The sequence below is a fragment of the Hippopotamus amphibius genome, chromosome 16 (genome assembly GCF_030028045.1).
Source record: "Hippopotamus amphibius kiboko isolate mHipAmp2 chromosome 16, mHipAmp2.hap2, whole genome shotgun sequence".
Taxonomy (NCBI): domain Eukaryota; kingdom Metazoa; phylum Chordata; class Mammalia; order Artiodactyla; family Hippopotamidae; genus Hippopotamus; species Hippopotamus amphibius.
In genome coordinates this window covers 1,217,858-1,236,386 of record NC_080201.1, presented here as the reverse complement: position 1 = coordinate 1,236,386, position 18,529 = coordinate 1,217,858, and the positions used below count along the sequence as shown (strand labels likewise).

Genomic DNA, 18,529 nt, shown 5'->3' with positions numbered 1-18,529 from the left:
CGCTCAGCCCGCGGAAGGGCCTTCTTCCTGGGCCTCCAGCAGGGGCGCCCTGGAGAGGCAGGGCCTGGGGAGGACAGGCCCAGAGGGGCAACGCCCGGGGGCTGCTGCGAGGGGCACAGGCCGATGGCTTCTGCGCCCAACCCCTCCCCCCCAGATATCCAGCCAGAGCTGAGCCCAAGGGAAGCGGACCGAAGTACCCCCGTCTCCAGTGGGGGCGAACCCCGGGGATCCTGCTTCCCGCACAGGCTTGGGCGGAAGCCCAGCCTCGCCAGAGCCGGCTCCACACGCCAGATCTGGTCCAAGGCAACGTGGGGCGTCAGGCCTCGGGCTTGCTGACCGGCCCCCACGGTCCCGCATCCCGCGGGCGCGGGAGGGTGGTCGCAGAGCCCGGGGGTTCTGGGCGGCGCCGAGGCCCTGGAGGCGGAGTTATAGGACGGGGGGAGGAGCCATGGGCAGCCGAGGTCGGAGCCACGGCTTTGGGGCGTGGTCTGGGCGGGGTCTCGGTGTCCGGGGGCCGAACCAGGTCAGGTCAGGCTTGGGGGCGGAGCTGGCGCCGGGGGAGGGCGAGGGGCGGGGGGGGGGCGCTGGTCCAGAGAGGTCTGGAGCCCGGCTGGACGCGGTGTCGCGGCGCGGCGGGATGCATTGGGTCGCCGAGTCTGAGCCGGGCCTGGGGACAGGGCGGCAGGACCGAAGGAGGAGTCGGGGAGGCCCTCGGTCCACCTACGGCCGGGGGTGGGGCCCGCTCTCGGGGGCGGGGCCTTTGCGGCGAGGAAGCAAGGGCGGGGCCGCGGCTCGGGGGGCGGGGACATCCGGGGCGGGGAGGGGCCGGGCCGGGGCCGCGAGGCCCGCCCAGGGGGCGGAGACAGCCGAGGGGGCGGGCCCGGAGGCGCGGCGCCGTGACGCGCACGCCCCGCCCGCACGGCCCGAGCGCCGCGGCCGAGGCCGCCCTGGTCGCCGCGCGCTGCCCGCAGGTCCCATTGAGAAGAGCCGAGCGGCGGCGGCGGCGGCGGCGGCGGCGGCGGCGGCGTCTGCGCCGGAGCGGAGGAGCCGGCAGCACCCCGCCGCCCGCCGCCCCCGGCGGTGCGCGCGGCCGCCCGGCAGGGCCGAGGCTCCGGCCTCCGCAGCGGCGCCGGGCCGGACGCGGCGGGCTGGGGGCGCGGGCCGGGGCGGCCGCGGAGCCCGGGGGCCGGGGGCATGAGCCGCCCCGCGGCCCCGCCGCGCCCCCGCCGCCCGCCGCCGCCCGCCAGGGGCTAGAGGCGGCCGCCGGGAGGGCGCGCGGCGCCGGAGACATGTCCAGGAGGAAACAGAGCAACCCCCGGCAGATCAAGCGTGAGTCAAACTTTGCCCGCCGGCCGCGGCCCCGACCCCCGCCCGCCCCGCTCTGCCCGCGGCGCCCGCGACCTTCACCCCGCGCCCGCCCCCCCCCCCCCCCGCCCCGCGCTGTGTGCCGAGCGCGCCGCGATCTGCTCTCCGCCGGCCGCCGGGCCCCCGCGTCTCGGCACCGGCACCGGCACCGGGGGTCCGGCCTGGGGGGGGGGGGTCCGCCCAGAGGGCCTGAACGGGGTTGCTGCGGGCGCGGCCACCTCGCGGTCTGCCCCTCCCCCGCATCCCCGAGATGGTGCGGCGATAGTGCGGCCCCGATCTGGGCTCAGATAAAGTTTAAAATATTCCATTCTGCAAGTCCCATCCTGATAAGATCGCTCTGTCGGGACGGGCTGAAATTGTGATCTTATCTCGCGCGGTTGACTCTCCCAGGCTTTGTATCTAGAGGGAGAAAGAAAGAGACCTGGGAGGGAGAGGGGGCACCCGGGGCGCGTGGAAGTGCACGGCCGAGTGGCGGAGACCCGCCGGCGCCCACCACCACTCTTGCTGGCCGCAGAACCGCCTGGCTTGGGGGTGGGGTGGGGTGAGGTGGAGGTGTAGCTATCGCAGCCCGTGCGCTGGGTTCCAGCCCTGTCTCCCGGGTCTTGAACTCGAGCCTTCCCTGCACGGGGACAACCTCCTGGAGGTACTCCCCCCTTCCCCCGACGCCCCCCCCCCCCAACCGGGACTCAGGGGCACTGTGCTCTCCCAGCCTTGTGGTCACACACACTCTCTTGCCGAGGGGCTGCTCCTAGTCAGGGAGGTATATCCTGAGACTCAGTCCTGGACCAGGGTCGCCTCTGCACAAGTCCAAGTTTCTCACCCATCTGGCCCGCAGGCCACTGGGGGGCGGGGAGCAGGCAACTGCTATGTCCACACTGCTGATTCCCCCCCCCCCACTCCCCGAAGATAAGAGCGCCCTGTACTCTTGGGGGCACTTGGCTGCCCAGGCAGCTAGAGAGGGCAGTGCACAGGAAGCAGGGCTCCCCACCTCAGGCCAATAATAACTTCGCGCCTCTGCAGCCAGGACGCAGGGCTTCCTACGGGGGCCACATCTCCTCGGGCCAGCCCGACAGGTCGTTGGGGCTGCCCAGGAGGCAAAGAAGGGGCCAAATCACTGCCCGGCCCCATGCTCCCCGGCACTGCCTCTTCTGTCCGCATGACCGCTGCCACCGGGACCCCGTGTGCGCGCTGCTGGGGCAGTGTCTCCTCCCGAGGTCCGGAGAGGGGGAAGGCAAGCTTGAATCTGGGTTCCCGTAACCTGACTCCTCAGTGTGCAGCGGGACCTGTTTTCCGAAAGTCGCCTTCTATCAAGTCAACTCAAGTATTAAAACCACCCACAGGTCCCGATCTGCGCTGCTTCTCTGGTTTCTTTTTCCCCTCCTCCGCTGTACGCCTCTGTTCGGGCTGTTGTTGTGTGTGCGTGTGTGCGTGTGTGTGTGTGCGCGCGCGTGTGTGTGTGTGTGTGTGTGAGCGCGCTTCAGCGTGATGAGAAATGCAGATAGCGCGGGCAGGGAGATCGCAGGTTGGGAGCCGATCGCCAGCGCCGATAAGGCCCAGAGCGGGGCAAGCGCTCCGGCGCAGCTGGGTCGCCCGAGCGGCGCGTTGGGGACAGGGACCAACGCGGGCGAGCGGGCGAGCCCGCGCCGTCCACTCCGAGCACCCGGGAACCGGGCTGGCGGCGGGGGGGGGGGGGGGGAGGGGGCCGGCCCTGGGAGGCGGGGCTGAGCGCCCTCCCGTCGGCTCGCGGCCGCGGGCGCCTCCTCCCCTGGCCGATCTCGGCGCGTTAGGATGCGGGCGCCGACCGTCACCCAGCGGCGGCGCCCGGCCGCCCTCTGCCCGCGGCTGCGCGTGCGGCCCTCGCAGCCGGGTGCCCGCCGCGCCGGCCTCACCTGCGAGCGGGCCGCGGGTGTGGAGCGGAGGGGGCCGCGCGCTTGGGGCCGCCCCCACCGAAGCCGGGGCGCAGCTGCCCGCGCCTCTGTGCGCCTTTTGTTTGGCGCGGAGATAGATGTGCCGCGCTGATAAGGCGCACACCCGATGGCGGCGGCGATAGGCGCTCCCACTCATTAACTTCAAACGTGGGAGCGGGGGAGGGCGAGGCGGGAGCGCGGCCTTGGCCGGCCAGATGGCAGCGGCGATAGGCCGGGCGCGCTGGCAGGGAGCGCGGGGCGGGGCGCGGCTCGGGACCCCCGGCGCCCCCGGCCCGCCGAGGTTTCCTCCCGCCCGGGTCGATGGGAGCTCAGATAAGCGCCGGGCCGGTCGGCCGGATGGCGATCTCCGAAAGCGATAAGAGGCCTTATCTCTGGCCACCAGGCCCGGCCGAGGTCGAGGCGACCAGAGCGCGGGGGCGTCGAGGCTGGGGTGAGTGGGGGGCCCGCGACCGGCCGGGGAGGGGCGGGAGGGGCGTGCGTGCCTGGGTCCGTCTGGGCGAGTTTTCATCCCAAACGCGCCTCATTGCCAAGAAGCTGGTCCTCCCCCTGCGGGTGGTACGGTCCGTCAAAATGAAAGAAACCTGAGTGTGCGCCGGCCAGGAGGCGGGGGGGTGGGAGGGAGGACACCGACCCCGATTCCTGCTAGATGGTGTGAGATAGCCAGAGGCGGGGTTGTCACCTCCGGGAGAGGGTGTCTTCCCGCTTGAGTCAAGTTGGGCTTGGTGTTCTTCCTGGCAAGTGGTAGGTGTAACCGGCTTGGAGTTTTCTTGAAAAAAGAAAGTGGTTGGGGGAACCAGTGTGCTGGCTTGTTTTTGAGCGGGTCCCCCAAGTCAGAAGGGAAGATCCACTCACGCAGCCTTGAGTCACGCAGCAGGTCTTTCTTGAGCACTTGCTGTTTGCAAGCACTGGGTCACAGCCCCTGCCCCGGGGAGCCAAGGGAGGGGTGAGCTGACCAGGGGCCTGCTGAGAGCAGGGTGGGAAACGGGAGAGGGGGGCAGGGGCAGCTGGGGCCCTGCCTGGAAGGGGGGACCTCCAGCAGGGGTAGGGAAGAGGCCAGCCGCGGGGGTGCCTGCAGGGACAAGGGGCTAGCCTCGGTTTCCAACTCTGCACAGTGGGGACAGGAACAAGCCCGCAGGGCAGACGGGGGCTGAGGGGCCACAGAGCCCCTTTGCAGTGGGAGGGCCCCCGGGGACCCTGGCTCCAGATGTCGGGTGGACACTGAGGCCCGCCAGGCCAGGCGCTCCCGGAGGAAGTCCCAGCCCCCAGCGGCTGCTCCATTGCCGATGGGGGTGTTTTTCACACGTTTTCAAGCGTTTGATTAAGCAAATTATTGGTGACCACAGGATGACTCATTCACTCCGAGCTTTCAGCCACCTGCCTGCTCTCCCCAGCAGCGGACGCCCACCTGGAGGCTGGCAGTGCCTTCTGGAGAGGAAGTTCGGGGGAGAGCCTGGGTGGGCCAGAAGGGGGACGAGGTGGTCTCTCTCTGCGTCTTTAGGAACTTGAGGGGGATCATCTGCACAGAGCGTTGCAGAGCCCCCTGCCAGGTGTGGGAGGCCCCTGGGAGCCGGCCTGGTTTCCGGGGACCACCTTGCAGTACCCGCCACCCCGCCGTGATGATGGAGAAGCAGGGAGAGGGGGTTTTGGCAACCTGGCTGCCCGTGACGCGAGCCCCGGGGGCAGGCTGCTGTGCCTTCCGCAGCTTTGGTTTCCTTGTCTGGAAATCAGGGGTGACCGTGCCTGCCCACTGCGGGTAGACAGGCACTGTGGCTTCCCTCAGCTGGCCTCCTCCCCTCCTCAGAGCCCTGGGGGCATGAGGGCCAAGCTACAGTGAGCCGGGGACCAGGGCCTTCGAGACGGCAGAGACTGGCTCCTGGCCCCCAGCCCCTGAACCTGGCCTTGAGCAGAGCCCTGGGGGCGGTGGCTGGACTGAGCTCGCAGGCCCTGAGGTTGGGCTTCACTCTGGCTCCAGGAGGTTCTTGGTTTTCCTGTCTTCCTGGGCCTGAGGGAAGACGGACAGCTTATTCGCTAGTTAGATAGTAATAATGATATCAGTAGCAGCTAATACTCGCAGAGCTTACTCTGCGCCAGGCCACGAGTTGTCTTAAGGCAGGTCCTGTTCTTACTGTTTACATCTTAGGGACACTGGAGCGCAGAGAAGTTAAGTTTCTCGCCCGAGAAAGTGGCAGTTGGAAAGCAGGCAGCCCGGCCCCGTCCGAACATCGCACTGCTTTCCTACCGTCTCTCGCCTTTGTCTGCCTCTGGGCTTCCCCGGCCTCAGTCTCCACGTCTGTGAAGTTGGCCTCTGGGAGCAGAGGTGCCCAGAGGTCTTTCCCCAGCCCTGCCCTTGTTGAGCCCCCCGTGGCCTCCTTCCTGTGCTGTTCCCGTGCGCAGGGGTCGGGGGGTGGTGGTGCCAGGAGGCGTCATCCGTCCCTGCCTGGGGCCTGAGCCCCGTCGCGTCCCGCCCACCTGGCCAGCCCCTCCCCAGAGGTCCCGGGGAGCCCAGCGTGGCTCCAGCACTGCCGGGGGTTTAAGTGGGTCAGTTGGGGAAGAAAGGAGGAGGGAACACGATGCCATCAATTGTGCCCTTATCTCCTGTTTCTATGCCAACCAGACGTTCCTGGGGCTTGACGGGCTCGTGAATAATACTCCCGGCTGGCCTATCTGCCATCGACAGGCCTCCTCCTGGAGGCAGCTGTTGCCTCGCCAACGGAGATCGCCAACACCGTCGACCTGGGCCCGGGCCCGCACGTAGGCTGCTGCCCGGGCTCCTGCCCGCCGGCCGTCATACCCCCGGGTCTTCCTGGCGCTGCCGCGTGGCCCTGTCCCCATTTCACAGAGGGGGAGACTGAGGGCCCCGTCACGTGTGCTGCTGCCTGCGCAGGCGAGAGTGGCCTGGGCCGAGAGGGGTGCGGGAGCGGGGGCAGCGACACCTGCAGCGTCGGCCTCTGTGCCGTCTGGCCCCCCCCCCGCACTCGGCGTCCTCGGCCGTGGCAGCAGGAGGCGGGCGGCCCCGCGGGTGAGGGCTCAGCTGCGAGGAGGGGAGAGCCGGCTCCCGTGAGGGCTGACCGCTCGCCAGGGCCTGGGTTCAAGCCGAGACTTGCAGGGTCTCTCTCTGGCTTCTCTGAGCCCCTTCCAGCCTCAGTGCCTTTGCCTTGGTTTCCCCATCTGCAGAATGGGCATGCTGGCACTAGCCATCCCCGAGCACCGCTGGGAGCATGGACGGGAAACACACTCATTTCAGACAGCCGCCAGCATCCCATTCTCCTCTTCCTCCCCCGCCGTGTCTTTGTGGTCCATGGGGCAAGTCAGATCTGTGGTTTCCAGCTTATCTGTGATGGAAAATTCCCTTCTCCTAAACTGTCTCTGGAGAGGAAAACTCATGCAAAGATCCTGCCCAGGAAGTGGGCCCCCCAGCCTAGCCCCCTCCCTTCACTCCTCTTCATGACTGGCCTTTGCCTCCAGCCATTCCAGCTACGACTCGTCAAGCAGGTGCCCAGGCTGTGCAAGCACGGCCTGCCGCTTGCCCTCTCTGGGCTGGGGTTTCCTCGTCAGAGAGGAGGGGACGCACTGGGGAACTGTTGACAGTCTTCCTCTGTTCCCCACCTCGCCTCCCTGCCTGCGCTCTGGATGGGTTTGGACCAAGCCAGCCCAGAGCTGAGGGGCTGTGGGGTCAGGCAGCCCAGTGAGAGCACCCCAGGGCCTCCCTGTGTCCCTGTGCCCGTTTCACAGAGGAGGAGCCGCAGGCTCGGAGAGGAACGGGGGCTTGTCCAGCGTCCCCAGGCAGTATCCGTGTGGGGTCCCCTCTCTGCCTCAGTTTGCCCACTGGTTCAGTGGGCATCTCCTGGTCCAGCACCCCATTTTTCAGACGAGGTTGTGAAGACAGCGAGAGGCCGGGACCTGCGACCTGCCCCAGGCAAGGAGGCGGTGAGGGGGTCCGGGTCTGAGGCCTGCTCCCCGCCCTGCAGCTTTCCATCCCAGCACCGCGGGCACCACAGCCCCCAGCTGCGTGGCCTCAGGGAGCACCTCCTGTTTGCTCCTCTGTAGAACGGGTGTGACCTGTGACACATGACGCGGCGCCTACCGCAGAGGCTGTGTCCGGTGCTCACGCGGGGCTGGGACGCAGAAGGTGACAGCAGTCGGCACACCTGGGCTTCTGGGTCCGATGGGGCTGGGCTGTTGTGTTGCTCCCACCCACCGCAGCTGTCCCTGGGGCCACGGGGCGGGCTGAGGACAGTAGGGAGTGGGAGCTCTGAGATCCGGGCGCCCGCCCTCCTCTGAGGGCTCCGGGCCTCAGGCCAGCCCTGGTCTCCAGAGCGGGAGGCCGCTGCAGGGGGGCTGCCACGTGGCCTCGAGTCCTGGCCTTGCTGTGACCCCGTGGGCAGGTGGCCTCTCTCCTGCCTTGGTTTCTGTTTTTGAAGCACCTCCCTCCTGGGGCCTGTGTGTGGGGTCCTTGAGATTCCCAGATACAAACTGTAGAGTGCTGTCCCGGGGTCACATCCTTGGTGGACGTGGAAGCCCTGGGAACTGCTGGTTGCGTTACTGAAATTTTGCCAGAAGCCCCGAGGGCTGGACGCGTCTCACAGAGGCCTGCCTCCCGCCCTTCTCCCCGTCCTGTGTTAGCTTTTGAAGAGGGAGGGGCTTGTGGGCCAGGTGCCCTGCCTGCACCCTGGGCAGCATGGGCCCAGGCCCCATCAGTCCCCTTCCTGCCCGGGAGTCTCACCTGTTGTTACAGTCACCATCCTTGTTATTTTATTTTATTTTATTTTGTTTGGTTGCACTGGGTCTTAGTTGTGGCTCACTGGCTCCTTAGTTACAGCATGCGAACTCTTAGTTACAGCACGCATGTGGGATCTAGCTCCCTGACCAGGGATCGAACCCGGGCCCCCTGCAGGGGGAAGGCAGAGTCCTATCCACTGCTCCACCAGGAAAGTCCCCCTCACCCTTATTGACTGACCCATTTTACAGGCAAGAAAACTGAGGCCCTGGGAGACAGTGACATGCTCGAGACCTTGTGACCCAGGAGCTGGGTCTGTGGACCCCAGACGTGGGCTGAGGTTTCTCTGGGAGCCAGCTGCCCTGTCCTCCTCGGTCGTCCTGTGTCCTCCCGGGGCCTCTCCAGCCCAGCTCCTCCCCGCCTCCCCTCCCTCCTCCCTCCCCCAGTCTCCTGTTTGGGAGAAGGCAGCGCCCGCTGGGGCAGGAATGTGGTGGCTGACCTTGCGCCGGAGCCGGGGTGCGATAGGCAGGCGCCTCCCCTCTGCCTCCCCTGGGGCTGCCGGCTGTGGAGCCTTGGTTTCCCCTCCCATGCGAGAGGTGACGGGGTGCTGGTGTGCGACTTCCATGAGCCCTGGCGTGGTCCAAGCTCAGCCCCAGCCCCCACGCTCCTGGTCCCCACGGTCCCCACCCCGGGGCTGGAGCGGGGAGAGACCCAGCCAGCCAGCCTCCGACCCCTCCCCTCGTAAGCACTTTGCCGGCATCCCCCCCTGCGGTTCTCCAGACACCCACTGAGGCGGGGGTTCTCAGACCATTTTGCACCCCAAAAAATGGGGGATCAGAGAGGGGGGGTGGTCACACCAGGTCACACAGCACGTGAACACTGTGCAGGTGGGATTGGTGGGGGGGTCTGCCCAGCCCTGTGGCAGCCTCCAGTCTGGGCGCCTGCGTCCTGGGCACCCCCAGCACGGGCAGGCGTGCTGCTTCCCGGGGAGGAGGGGACGGCCGCAGCCGGGCCTGCGTGCGGGGGCTGCGGGAGCTTCCCCGGGATGGAGCTTTCAGGCTCTGCAGGGATGCGGACGTTCCCTTGCCTTCCTGAGCTTGTCTCCACCTCTGCAGGGTGGCGGTGGCCTGGGGACACTGGACTGAGTGCAAGTCAGTGGGCCCCCCCGCGCCTCGGTTCCCCCACAAAGCAGAGCTGTGATGCTGAGCTCGCAGGGCAGCCAGGCTGGTGAGACCGGACAGCAGAGGTTCAGCCTGGGCCAGAGCCACTGCGTCGTCTGTGCTGTTTGTCAAAGTTCAAATGAAGAGGACGGGGCACCTTTCCCCTCCCCTGTCTCCCTTGCGCGGCTTCCTGCTGGTTCCTCTTGGTGCCTCACCTCAAGCCCTCCAGCTTTCCCAGGGCGCCCTGGCCACTTGCACCTGCTGCAGCCTCCTGCCTTAATTTCCCTTTTCTCCACCCTGCAAGCCAGACCCAGGGAGCGGGAGGGGAAGGGGCCCCGGGGCCGGGGGTCTCGGCGGCTTCCCGCGGCAGGCAGCGGGGAAGAGCTGCCCGAGAGCCCTCCGCTAGACCAGGCCCCCACGGGTGCGGGCAGGCCCGTCCTGGGCGCTGCTGTACTCTCACCCCCCAGGGAGGGCTCGGTGGGCGTGGCGCAGCCCCTCGCTGCTCTTTGGGCTCCTCTGGCGTCAAGTACTCGACCCCTTGCAAAGAGAGGGAGAAAAACCGAGGCCTCCCCCGTCTGACCTGAGTTTACTGGGGCCCCAGGCTCATCCCAAGACCAGCCCTGGCTCGTTGGTCATCGGAGCAGGCGTTAGCTGAGCATTCCCTAAACCCCTGCTCAGTGCCCGGCACTCACAGCTGGGAGCTCACACCTACCCTCACAACCTGTGAGGAGGCTCAGCGGTTAGCCCAATGCACGGAGAGGAAACTGAGGCTTAGAGGATTTAGAGGTGAGACTCAGGACCGTGGCTCGAGCGCCCCGCCCTGGGAGGGAGGAGAGGACGGTGCCAGTTGTGGTATCCAGGCCCAGAGCTCTCCCTGCCAGGCTCAGTGCTGCCCACGTTCAAGTCCAGGAAACTGAGGCTTTCCTGCAGTTGCAGACAGCGTCCAGCTCTGGTCTCCTTGCTGGCTGTGTGAGCCTGGGCAAGTCCCTTCCCCTCCGGTGTCAGAGTGGCCACTGCCCAGCCTTGCAGCTGCAGGAGAGAGACCAGAGTCACCGCTGAAGTGGCACACAATGGCCAGGCCCGCCTGGGGCAGTTCCTGGCCAGATGGGGCCTCTGGGCAGTGGCGGGGGATCCTTGGTGGAGACCCTTGCTCCACGGCTCAGCTGCAGTACTCCCCAGGGAGTGGGTGGGTTGGGGGCCCTTCCTCTGAATGGGCAGAGGTGCTCGGGGCCCTGAGGGCCACGTGGAGCCTCCGGTCGGGACCTGCAGGGGCAGAGCCCACCAGGATGTGCCCACCCGGCCAGTTCTGTTACTGGTGTTTCCTGCTCCCAGGGCCTGGGACCTGAAGAGGCTTCCAGCAGGGGGGATGGGGACCCTGCAGGCCGCAAGGCAGGAGACAGGCTGCTCGCACCCCGGGCCCCCCCCGCTGCGCCCCCACACCACCCACACTTCCCACGTCGTGGGCCTGGCGTGGCTCGGGAGGGCTGGGACCACCCCAGCCCCACTGGGACCCTGGGAGGCCTCCTGCCTCGGTTTCCCCTCCCGCCCAGCGTGCCGGCGCCCAGCTCCGCCACAGCTAGACACTTCCCAGAGGGCAGAAGGGCCCCCTGCGCTCACTGCAGTGGCCCGGATGGTCAGTGGGCGGCCAGGTCCCCCTCTCCGTGCCGGCTTTGCTGGCCGGGGCCTGGTCTGCCCGAACTGTCTCCCGGTCCAGGCCTCTGGCAGGCGCAGGTTTCAGCTCCTGTGATAACTCGGAAAGTTGAACTGGCCCCATTACCGAGCTGAGATGGTTGGCGAGATACGGCCTTGATAATGGGGGAGATAGCGTCGCCGCGGCCAATGGCCCAGCCTCTCCCCCCATTAGCATTCCCCACCAGCGATCCCTTGCGCTATCTCCTCCATTTCCACTCCTCCCGCAGATAAGAATGGAAATTCTGACTTCATAGCTCACTGATTAAAGTGTCTGGATTTCTTGATAATACACAGATAAATTATGTTTTTGAAAAAGAAGGTAGGGAGGAGGGTGGGCAGGGTGGGGGCGGTCTCTCCCGGCCTCTCCCGGCCCCCCGGGCCGGTCACGAACCTTGGCACGTCCGGCCTGCACCTCCCAGGCCTCTGCGCAAAGCCAGTCCAGCGGCCGGGCTGGCGGGAGGGACCGCGCTGGCGGGAGGGCGGGTGCGGGGCGGGCCCTCGTGGGGGGGCAGGCGTCACCAGCTCCCGCCCAGAGCCGGGCGTCTGGACCCGGCTGCCTGGGCCCCGTCTCCCGGGACACGGCTCCGTGCCTCAGTGCCCTCATCTGTCCGTGGGCCCCGGCGCGGGGCAAGGATGCGGGAATTTTGCCCATCTGGGTCTCCGCTCTCTCCCCGGCCCCTAGAACAAGCAGTGCCTGGTGATGCGGTGGGTGCCCCGTGAATGTAGAGGGACCCAGCGGAGCCCTTTGGGGAAGGGGAGGGCCTCCCAGCTGTCTCCCCCCCCCCCCGCCCCTGGCCGCCCTGCCGTCGAGGCCCGCCCGGCCGCCACGTGTGGCAGCTGGCGCCCGGATGGGGCTGAGGTGCCATCTCCGCGTCTGTCTGGATAAAGCCGCCTGCTTCAGCTGATCTGAGATCTGGCGCTGATGGTGCGGTAAGCGCGATTAGGGCCTCCGTGGGGCTCATCCTCCCGCTGAGGGACAGGTGTGGGGCGCGGGGGGCGCCGCAGAGGGAAACCAGGCACCCCCCCACCTCGACCCAGAAGGCCCAGCAGGCGCAGGGCAGCTGGCCGTTTCCTCTGCTTTCTGCATCTATTTTTTAAGCAACTCTTGAGGAATGAGATTCTCTGTGATCCCGGAGGCAGGAGGCCTGACTGGATCGTCAGGGACGTCTCCGGGTGGCTCTGGGACTCTCCACTTATAATCCGAGTGGAGCCACTGTTAGCTGAGAGCTGCCTTCGCTGAGCGCCCGCTGTATGCCAGGCCTGGACGTGACCTGTAGTGTCCTCCCGGCATCGTGGGAGGGACACCTCTGACCTCATTTCTCTTCGGAGGACTCACGGCTCAGAGAGGTTGAGTAATCCACCTAAGGTTACACAGCACGGGAGGGAGCCGTAGAGACCTGGCTTAGAGGCCTGGAGTCTCCATCCTGGCTAGAGGTTTTGGGGGGGTTAGTGGCCATGGACTTCCACCTGCCCTAAGGGGACCGCCCTCTCTGTTTTTGGGGGACATGCCCAGGCACAGAGAGGGTGAGTGAGTGCTCAGGGCCACACAGCCCTGTCCAAGAGCACTGGATGATGGGGCGACTCTGCTCCTGCTTCCATCTGGGAGTCATTTCACTGTCCTCAGAAAATAGTTCCCTATGGTGACAAAGTTGGTTTCTTGCTGTCTTTGGGGTTTTATTTTGTTTCAGTATTCTAAAGGAAGTCAGCTATTTCCAGTAAAATGGGTGCATGTGTGGGGGAGGGGCACCAGCGTGGGGGGGGGGCTGGGTTTGAATCCTGCCCCGTGGGCAGGGGGCCTGGGCAAGTGACTTACTGTCTCTTCACCTGTGCAGTGGGCATGACTGCACTTCCGGCTGCCTCGGCCCTGAGGGAGGAGCTGGGAGAGGAGTGGGGAGAGGTTCCCAGGCCACGTGCTTTGGGGATGCGGGGTTCTCTCGGGCACTTGCAGGCGTGCTTACCGCACCTTCTCCTCAAATCCCACCAGCATCCTTTGTGGGCAGTTTGTGGCAAATGCCTCCAGGTTGCAGAGGCTCAGGCCCCTGTGCTCTCACACAGTGACCCGGGTGGTTCTGGAACATCTGTCCTGTGGCCCTGGGAGTCCTCCCCTCGGACCCTCTGCTTTCACCAGAGCCAAAGAGGACACAGAGGGAGGGTGGGGGTCCAGCCTGCCCCTATCACTGGGGTTCACAGGCACTTCCCTACTCTGAGCCTCGGTTTCCACATCTGTAAAACGGGCTGAAGATGCTAAGACCTGCCCTGCAGGTGCTGGCCTGGGAGTCAGTGGCTCCTCTGGCCATCTCCTCTGGGGTCTCCCTGTTCCCTCCCGGCCGTGCCCTCCCGGGGCTCACAGGACTTCTCAAGGAAGGAGCTCAGTACCTGCTCTGCAGACCACCAACCTCAAAGCCAGCGAGGCCCAGGTTCAAATCCTGGCCCTAGCGTGGCCTTGCTGTGTCAGCCTCTCTGGGCCTCCCTGCCCTCGTCCTAAAACGGGAGTCAGCCCTCCTCGGGGCCCTTTTGCGGGGCTGATGGGAGGGATCTGGGTTCTCTCTTGGGGACAGATGCTCCCCTGCCCCCCACTGCCCTGTCTCCCATCTCAGTGGTGACCCCAGCCCTGGGGACCCTGCCCCTTCCATCCGGGAGGCCTTGTGCTGCCCTGTTAGAGAGGAAGGCCCCTCGGTTCAGGTCCCTGGCTCTGGGGGCGGGGGAGTTACGCCCCACCCCCCAACCAGAAAGAAAGAAAAGGGAACTGCGATAAAGAGCAGATAGGCCTGGCGCGGAGCAGCCCTATCGCCGTTATCTATCTGCTGCCGCGAGCGGTTCTGTTGTTTCCTCTTATCTCACCCACCAAAATGCCAGGAACAAAGCCTGCGCACACACACGCGCACACACACACGCGCACACACACGCGCACACACACTCACACGCCCGCGAGCCCACCGCCCTGCAGCTCAGAGCCGCGAAAGTGGTGCCCCTAGATCGAAGGGGAAAGCAGGGTGACCAGGTTCTCTTAGACATCATCAGTGTCAAAGGAAGCCGAAAAATAGTCCTCCCTGAGACGAGGCAGCTAAAAATAAGAAGTGGCCGAACACGCCCTCCCTGGAGGGAAGGACCCAGCCTTGGCGTGGGGAGCCAGGGCTGCAGGCAAGGTCCCAGCTGTGCTGCTGCGTCCTGGCTGTGTGGCCTTGGGTCAGCACCTTTCCTGCTCTGAGTCGTTCATGATGGCGGGGAGCGGGAAGGATTTAAGGAAGAGGCTGCATTGTCACCAGGGTTCTCCCCATGCAGCAGGTGGCCCTTTCTGACCAGACTTGGGGCTGACAGGTCACCCTGAGTCCAGCAGCCCTAGAACCTACCTCCCAAAGCCTGGTCCGCCTGCCAGAGCCCCCTAGCCCTCAGGCTCCCCGGAATGGCCCCGCAGAGCCAGTCTCCCCCAGACCCAACGCAGGGCCCTCAGAGCCCAGGGCCGCCCCCACCCTCCGCCGCGCCCAGTGTGGTCCCCCAGGCCCCTGCCCCACGGCCAGGGAACCCAGGGCCTGACCTGTGCGTCCTCAGCCAGCGGAAGCCCGGCCGGCGTGGAGTTGAGCGGGGGTGAGGCCTGGGGACGGGCTGAGCACCGTGGGGGGGGGGGGGGGGGCGGGGCCTCCTCCAGGGGAGCCCTTGACGTGGGGAGACACTGTCCCCGGCAGGACCTGGCCTCGGTGGTGGAAAGCTGGGCGCGGGGGGATGGACAGAAGGGCCTTTGGATGACCTCCTGCTGACCTGCAGAGCCCAGGCCCCCACAGCCTGCGTCGGGGGGGCCAGGACTTGGGTGTTCCCGGGACCCGTGCCGCCCGCTCACACTCCCAGACGGGAACACGGGTTCAAGAGCGGGGCAGGGACGGCTCAAGGCCAGCCGGCTCCCCCCGCCGCCGCCCGCTCCACGTGGCTGGGGCACCCCCAGACCCCTCTGCCCTCCCCCGCCGGGATCGTCCCCTGAACCCTCGCTCTGCTCCCAGGGCTCCGCGCAGCACCTGGCTGGGGGCGGGGCCTCGGCACACCCTCAGGAGGCGCTCCAGCCCACTGGCCAAACCTGCCTCCCTGTCTGTCAAGCGGGAGGGCCTGGCCTGCCTGCCTCCGGGGTCCCCGGGCCTGTGTCCCCACCGACACAGCGAGGGCTCACACAGGACGTTCTCGGGGCGGGGTCCTCTGTCTGCAGCTGTGGTGTATTCTGGAAACAGGGTGCTCCACAGCCCCATTTTAGACGTTTGTATCACAGGAGACCGTATCTGTAGGAAGCGTTCGGGAAACTGGGGGGGATTCTCCCGCCGTTCAGAGGCACTGTGCACCCCTGGGATGTCTCGTTGGCAGGCTGGGGTCCAGGGTCCGGCCAGAGGCCCCCCGCGCCCACGGCACCCACAGGGCTCCGTGACCTGAAAACCAGCCGCAGGCGTGGGCGTTTTTCAAAAATGCATACGTGGAAAACAGCAGAGGGGTGAGGAGGGAAGGAGTTTGGGCTGAGATCAAGGGGAAGGAAACGGGGAGGGGGCCGTCCGACCAGAGCCAGACTGCCGCCGTGACCGCCACGTGGCCGCCCTGTCTCCCCCAGGACCGTGCAGGGCACACAGCAGGTACTCCGTAAGGGCCCTCTCCGTGGGCCCTGCCCCCGGGGAGCAAAGCACACCCGAGGAACTAAGGGAACTGGACAAAAACCAGCCCCTCCGGGGGCGCGCCGTCGTGGGGCGTGGGCACGGGGAGGCTGGGCAGGGCTGAGGCTGGCAGCTTCGGGGCTGGCTGCCTGGGAACAGAGATGGACGAGAGGCTCGGCAGCAGCCCACGGCGTGTGTGGGGAAGAGCGTTCCGGCAGGGGGAACGGCAGAGGCGAGAGCCCTGACACGTGACGACTGGGGAGAGAGGCCAGCAGCTGGCCCAGGCCTGGTGCTCGGTCTGGGCTCGCGGGGTATGCCTGAGGTGGGGGGCGGGGGGGTGCGCCGGGCCAGGGACACCCGGGCCGCCTCTGTGGGAGACCCGCAGGGCTGCGCCGGGACCGGCGGCAGAGGTTCGCCCGGGACGGTTCACGGGACCGGTCAGCTCGTCTGACCTCCTGGTGGACACGCTCCACAGCATCCCCGGCCCCGGCCCGTCTCCCACTCAGCACGTGGCCTGTGCGGCGCGGTGGGCAGGGCGCCGCGGGGCAGGGCCGTGTGTCCCTGGATCCCAGAGGCAGGGAACAGGCTCTCGCGGGCGCCTGCTGTGTGCTCCGTGGCGCTGGGCGGCAGACCGCGTGTGTGCGTGTGTGTGCTCGCGTGCGTGTGCGTGTGTGCGCGTGCGTGTGTGGTAAAACACACGTGACAGGAAACGTGCCCTTTAGCCGTTTCAGGCATGTAGCTCGGTGGCCGCACGTACGTGCACAGGCTGTGCAGACGTCATCACCATCCTTCTCCAGAAATCTCCCGTCTTCCCGACGGAAGCTCTGTCCCCCTGAACACGGACTCCGGTTCCCCCAGCCCTCGGCGACCTCTCTTCCACTTTTATCTGTGAATTTGAGGCTGATGTTTTAACTCCCAGTTTTCAGTTGAGGAAACGGGCTCAGGGCGGTGAGGGGCTTGCTGGTGGGATTTAAGCCCGGGTCCCCCCCACACCCCCGGGACCAGCTTCCTGGACGCTGCGGCGTGTGCCTCACAGGGATGAGGGACGCTCTGGGCCAGGAGGTCTGGGCTCAGGCCCTGCACAGCCACCAACTCCCTGTGGGCCCGGGAAGCCCCCTCCACCTCGGGGCCTCGGTTTCCCCATCTGTGCAGCAGGAGCAGAATAGGCAGCTGCTCACGACCCAGGCACACCCAGCAGGGACACGGGCCCGCCCAAAGGACTGTGCTTCTTCCTTCCTCTCTGCATGCCGCCCCCGGGGCTCTGGAGAGACGCCTGGGGTAGTGGCCTCGGGTCTGGACACTGGTGTCTCCCAGGCCCAGTGCACGTCCTGCGCCTGATCTGCGGAGCACCGGGAGGCCTGCCTGGACGAAGAGGAGACAGCCACCCCCCAGGGCCGCGGCGCCGTGGCGAGAATGAAACCCAGAGCCCAAGTGCACACGGGAGTGCCACGATGAGAAGACTGTCTCATGTGGCCCTGGCGCGGGACCCGGGGCAGTCGTGCCCAGGGGCTGAGTCTGCGGACGAGCCCGGGCAGGCCTGCCCTCCTAGTGCCTGGCCACTGGCCCCAAGGGGCTGCAGTCCCAGGGGCGAGCGCTGAGGAGGGCTCGGCGCCTGGCCCATCCCCCTCGGGGTCTCTCACCCCCGCCTATCAGATGGCAGGGCCCTGTCACCGCAGAGCCCGTCGCCTTCTGGGAAGCTGTCCGCCTCCATCCACCCGACAGCAGGCCGCACAGGGCGCCTCCGTTAGCCGTGGCCCCTCCCGTCCGTCAGCCCCCATCAGCCCATCTGGAGAGAGTGGAGCCTGCGGCCCCCGTTCTCCAGCACGACTCCCCGCCTCCTCCCTGGGCCGCCTTCGTACGCGCGGCTCTATGCCGTGGCCTCGGCCGCCCTGCCATGCGCCGTGGCCCTGACCACAGTTCCCGCCCACGCTGTGGCCCGCCCTCCCCCACCAGGCACACGTGGGGTCTCTGCCACACGCCCAAGTGTGTTCCTGACAACCGCCCCGGCCCTCCCCACCCCACCCAGGCCACGTGGTCTGCACCCCTCCCCCGAGGGGCATTTGTAATCGGTTCTCCTGAGTGAAACAATCTCGTGTAATCTATCAGCAGCTATCGGGCCCATCAGAGGCCGGGAGTGGCCAGGCCCAGAGATGGCGCCAAGCTCTAGCGCTGATAAAGTGTCCGCGTTGAGCGGTGATGAATGCTGAGTAAGTGTAGGCCGCCGATAGGATGTGGACTTGGCAGGCCCGCTGCTCCGGCTGAAACCAATCTCCCCTATCAGCTGGGCCGGGCTTTCTCAGGCCCCGCTCTCTCTTCCCGCCTGCTCTGCCTCCCCTGTCTCTCTGCCTCGCCCACCTGGGCCCCTGGCCCCAGGCACCAGGGGATGGGACAGGCTCTGGGCAGGGGAGGGTCCAGAGCCGGACCAAGGAGGTGGCAGAAAACTGGGGACTGCCTGGAGGCGGTGGCCGGGCCGTGGCAGCTGCACCCTGGGGTTCTTCCTGCCATCCAGCATCCACATTCTTCTGCGTAGTTTCCCACGGTGCTGAGAATAACCCCGGCCGGCCACCCCGCTGCTCCGGCCTCTCGGCCTCTCTCTCAGCCTTGGTGCTCCGTCCTCAGCTGTAGCACCCAAATCCACCAAACTCTTTCCCAATTCCAGGACTTTGCGCTGGCATTTCCCTCTGTCTAGAGTTCCCCGTTCACAGTCACAGCTCAAGGATCGCCTCCTCCGTGAAGCCCTCAGTGACCACTCCCACACCCACGCACCGTTCTTTATCCTGTGCCCATCCTGGCCCGTCATGATATCCAAGCTGTGTGTTCACCCCCCCCCCCCAGCTTGTGCACCCCCGTCTGGACCTGCTTGCTCACGGGTGCCCCGGCCCGTGGCAGGCCTGGTGGAAGGAATCACAGGGCTCCTGGGAAGGACCCCCACGCGGGGGCATCTGTATCTTCTGCAAAGCCCTTTCCCATCCACCCTCACAATGGCTCCGTGAGGTCGGTAGTTTGATCCCCGTTTCCCAGGTGGGTAGACCGAGGCCTGGGCAG

General features: G+C 66.9%; 1 protein-coding gene across 1 annotated transcript in view; it reads left to right on the top strand.

Annotated features, from left to right (window-relative positions):
- Window positions 1-637: 637 nt before the first annotated feature.
- The window catches only part of ZFPM1 (zinc finger protein, FOG family member 1), a 67,385-nt gene continuing 49,493 nt past the window's right edge, over window positions 638-18,529 (top strand). The window contains 2 exon segments of the mRNA XM_057712966.1: window positions 638-795; window positions 797-1,329. Of these exon segments, the coding sequence (XP_057568949.1) occupies window positions 638-795; window positions 797-1,329 (691 nt within the window).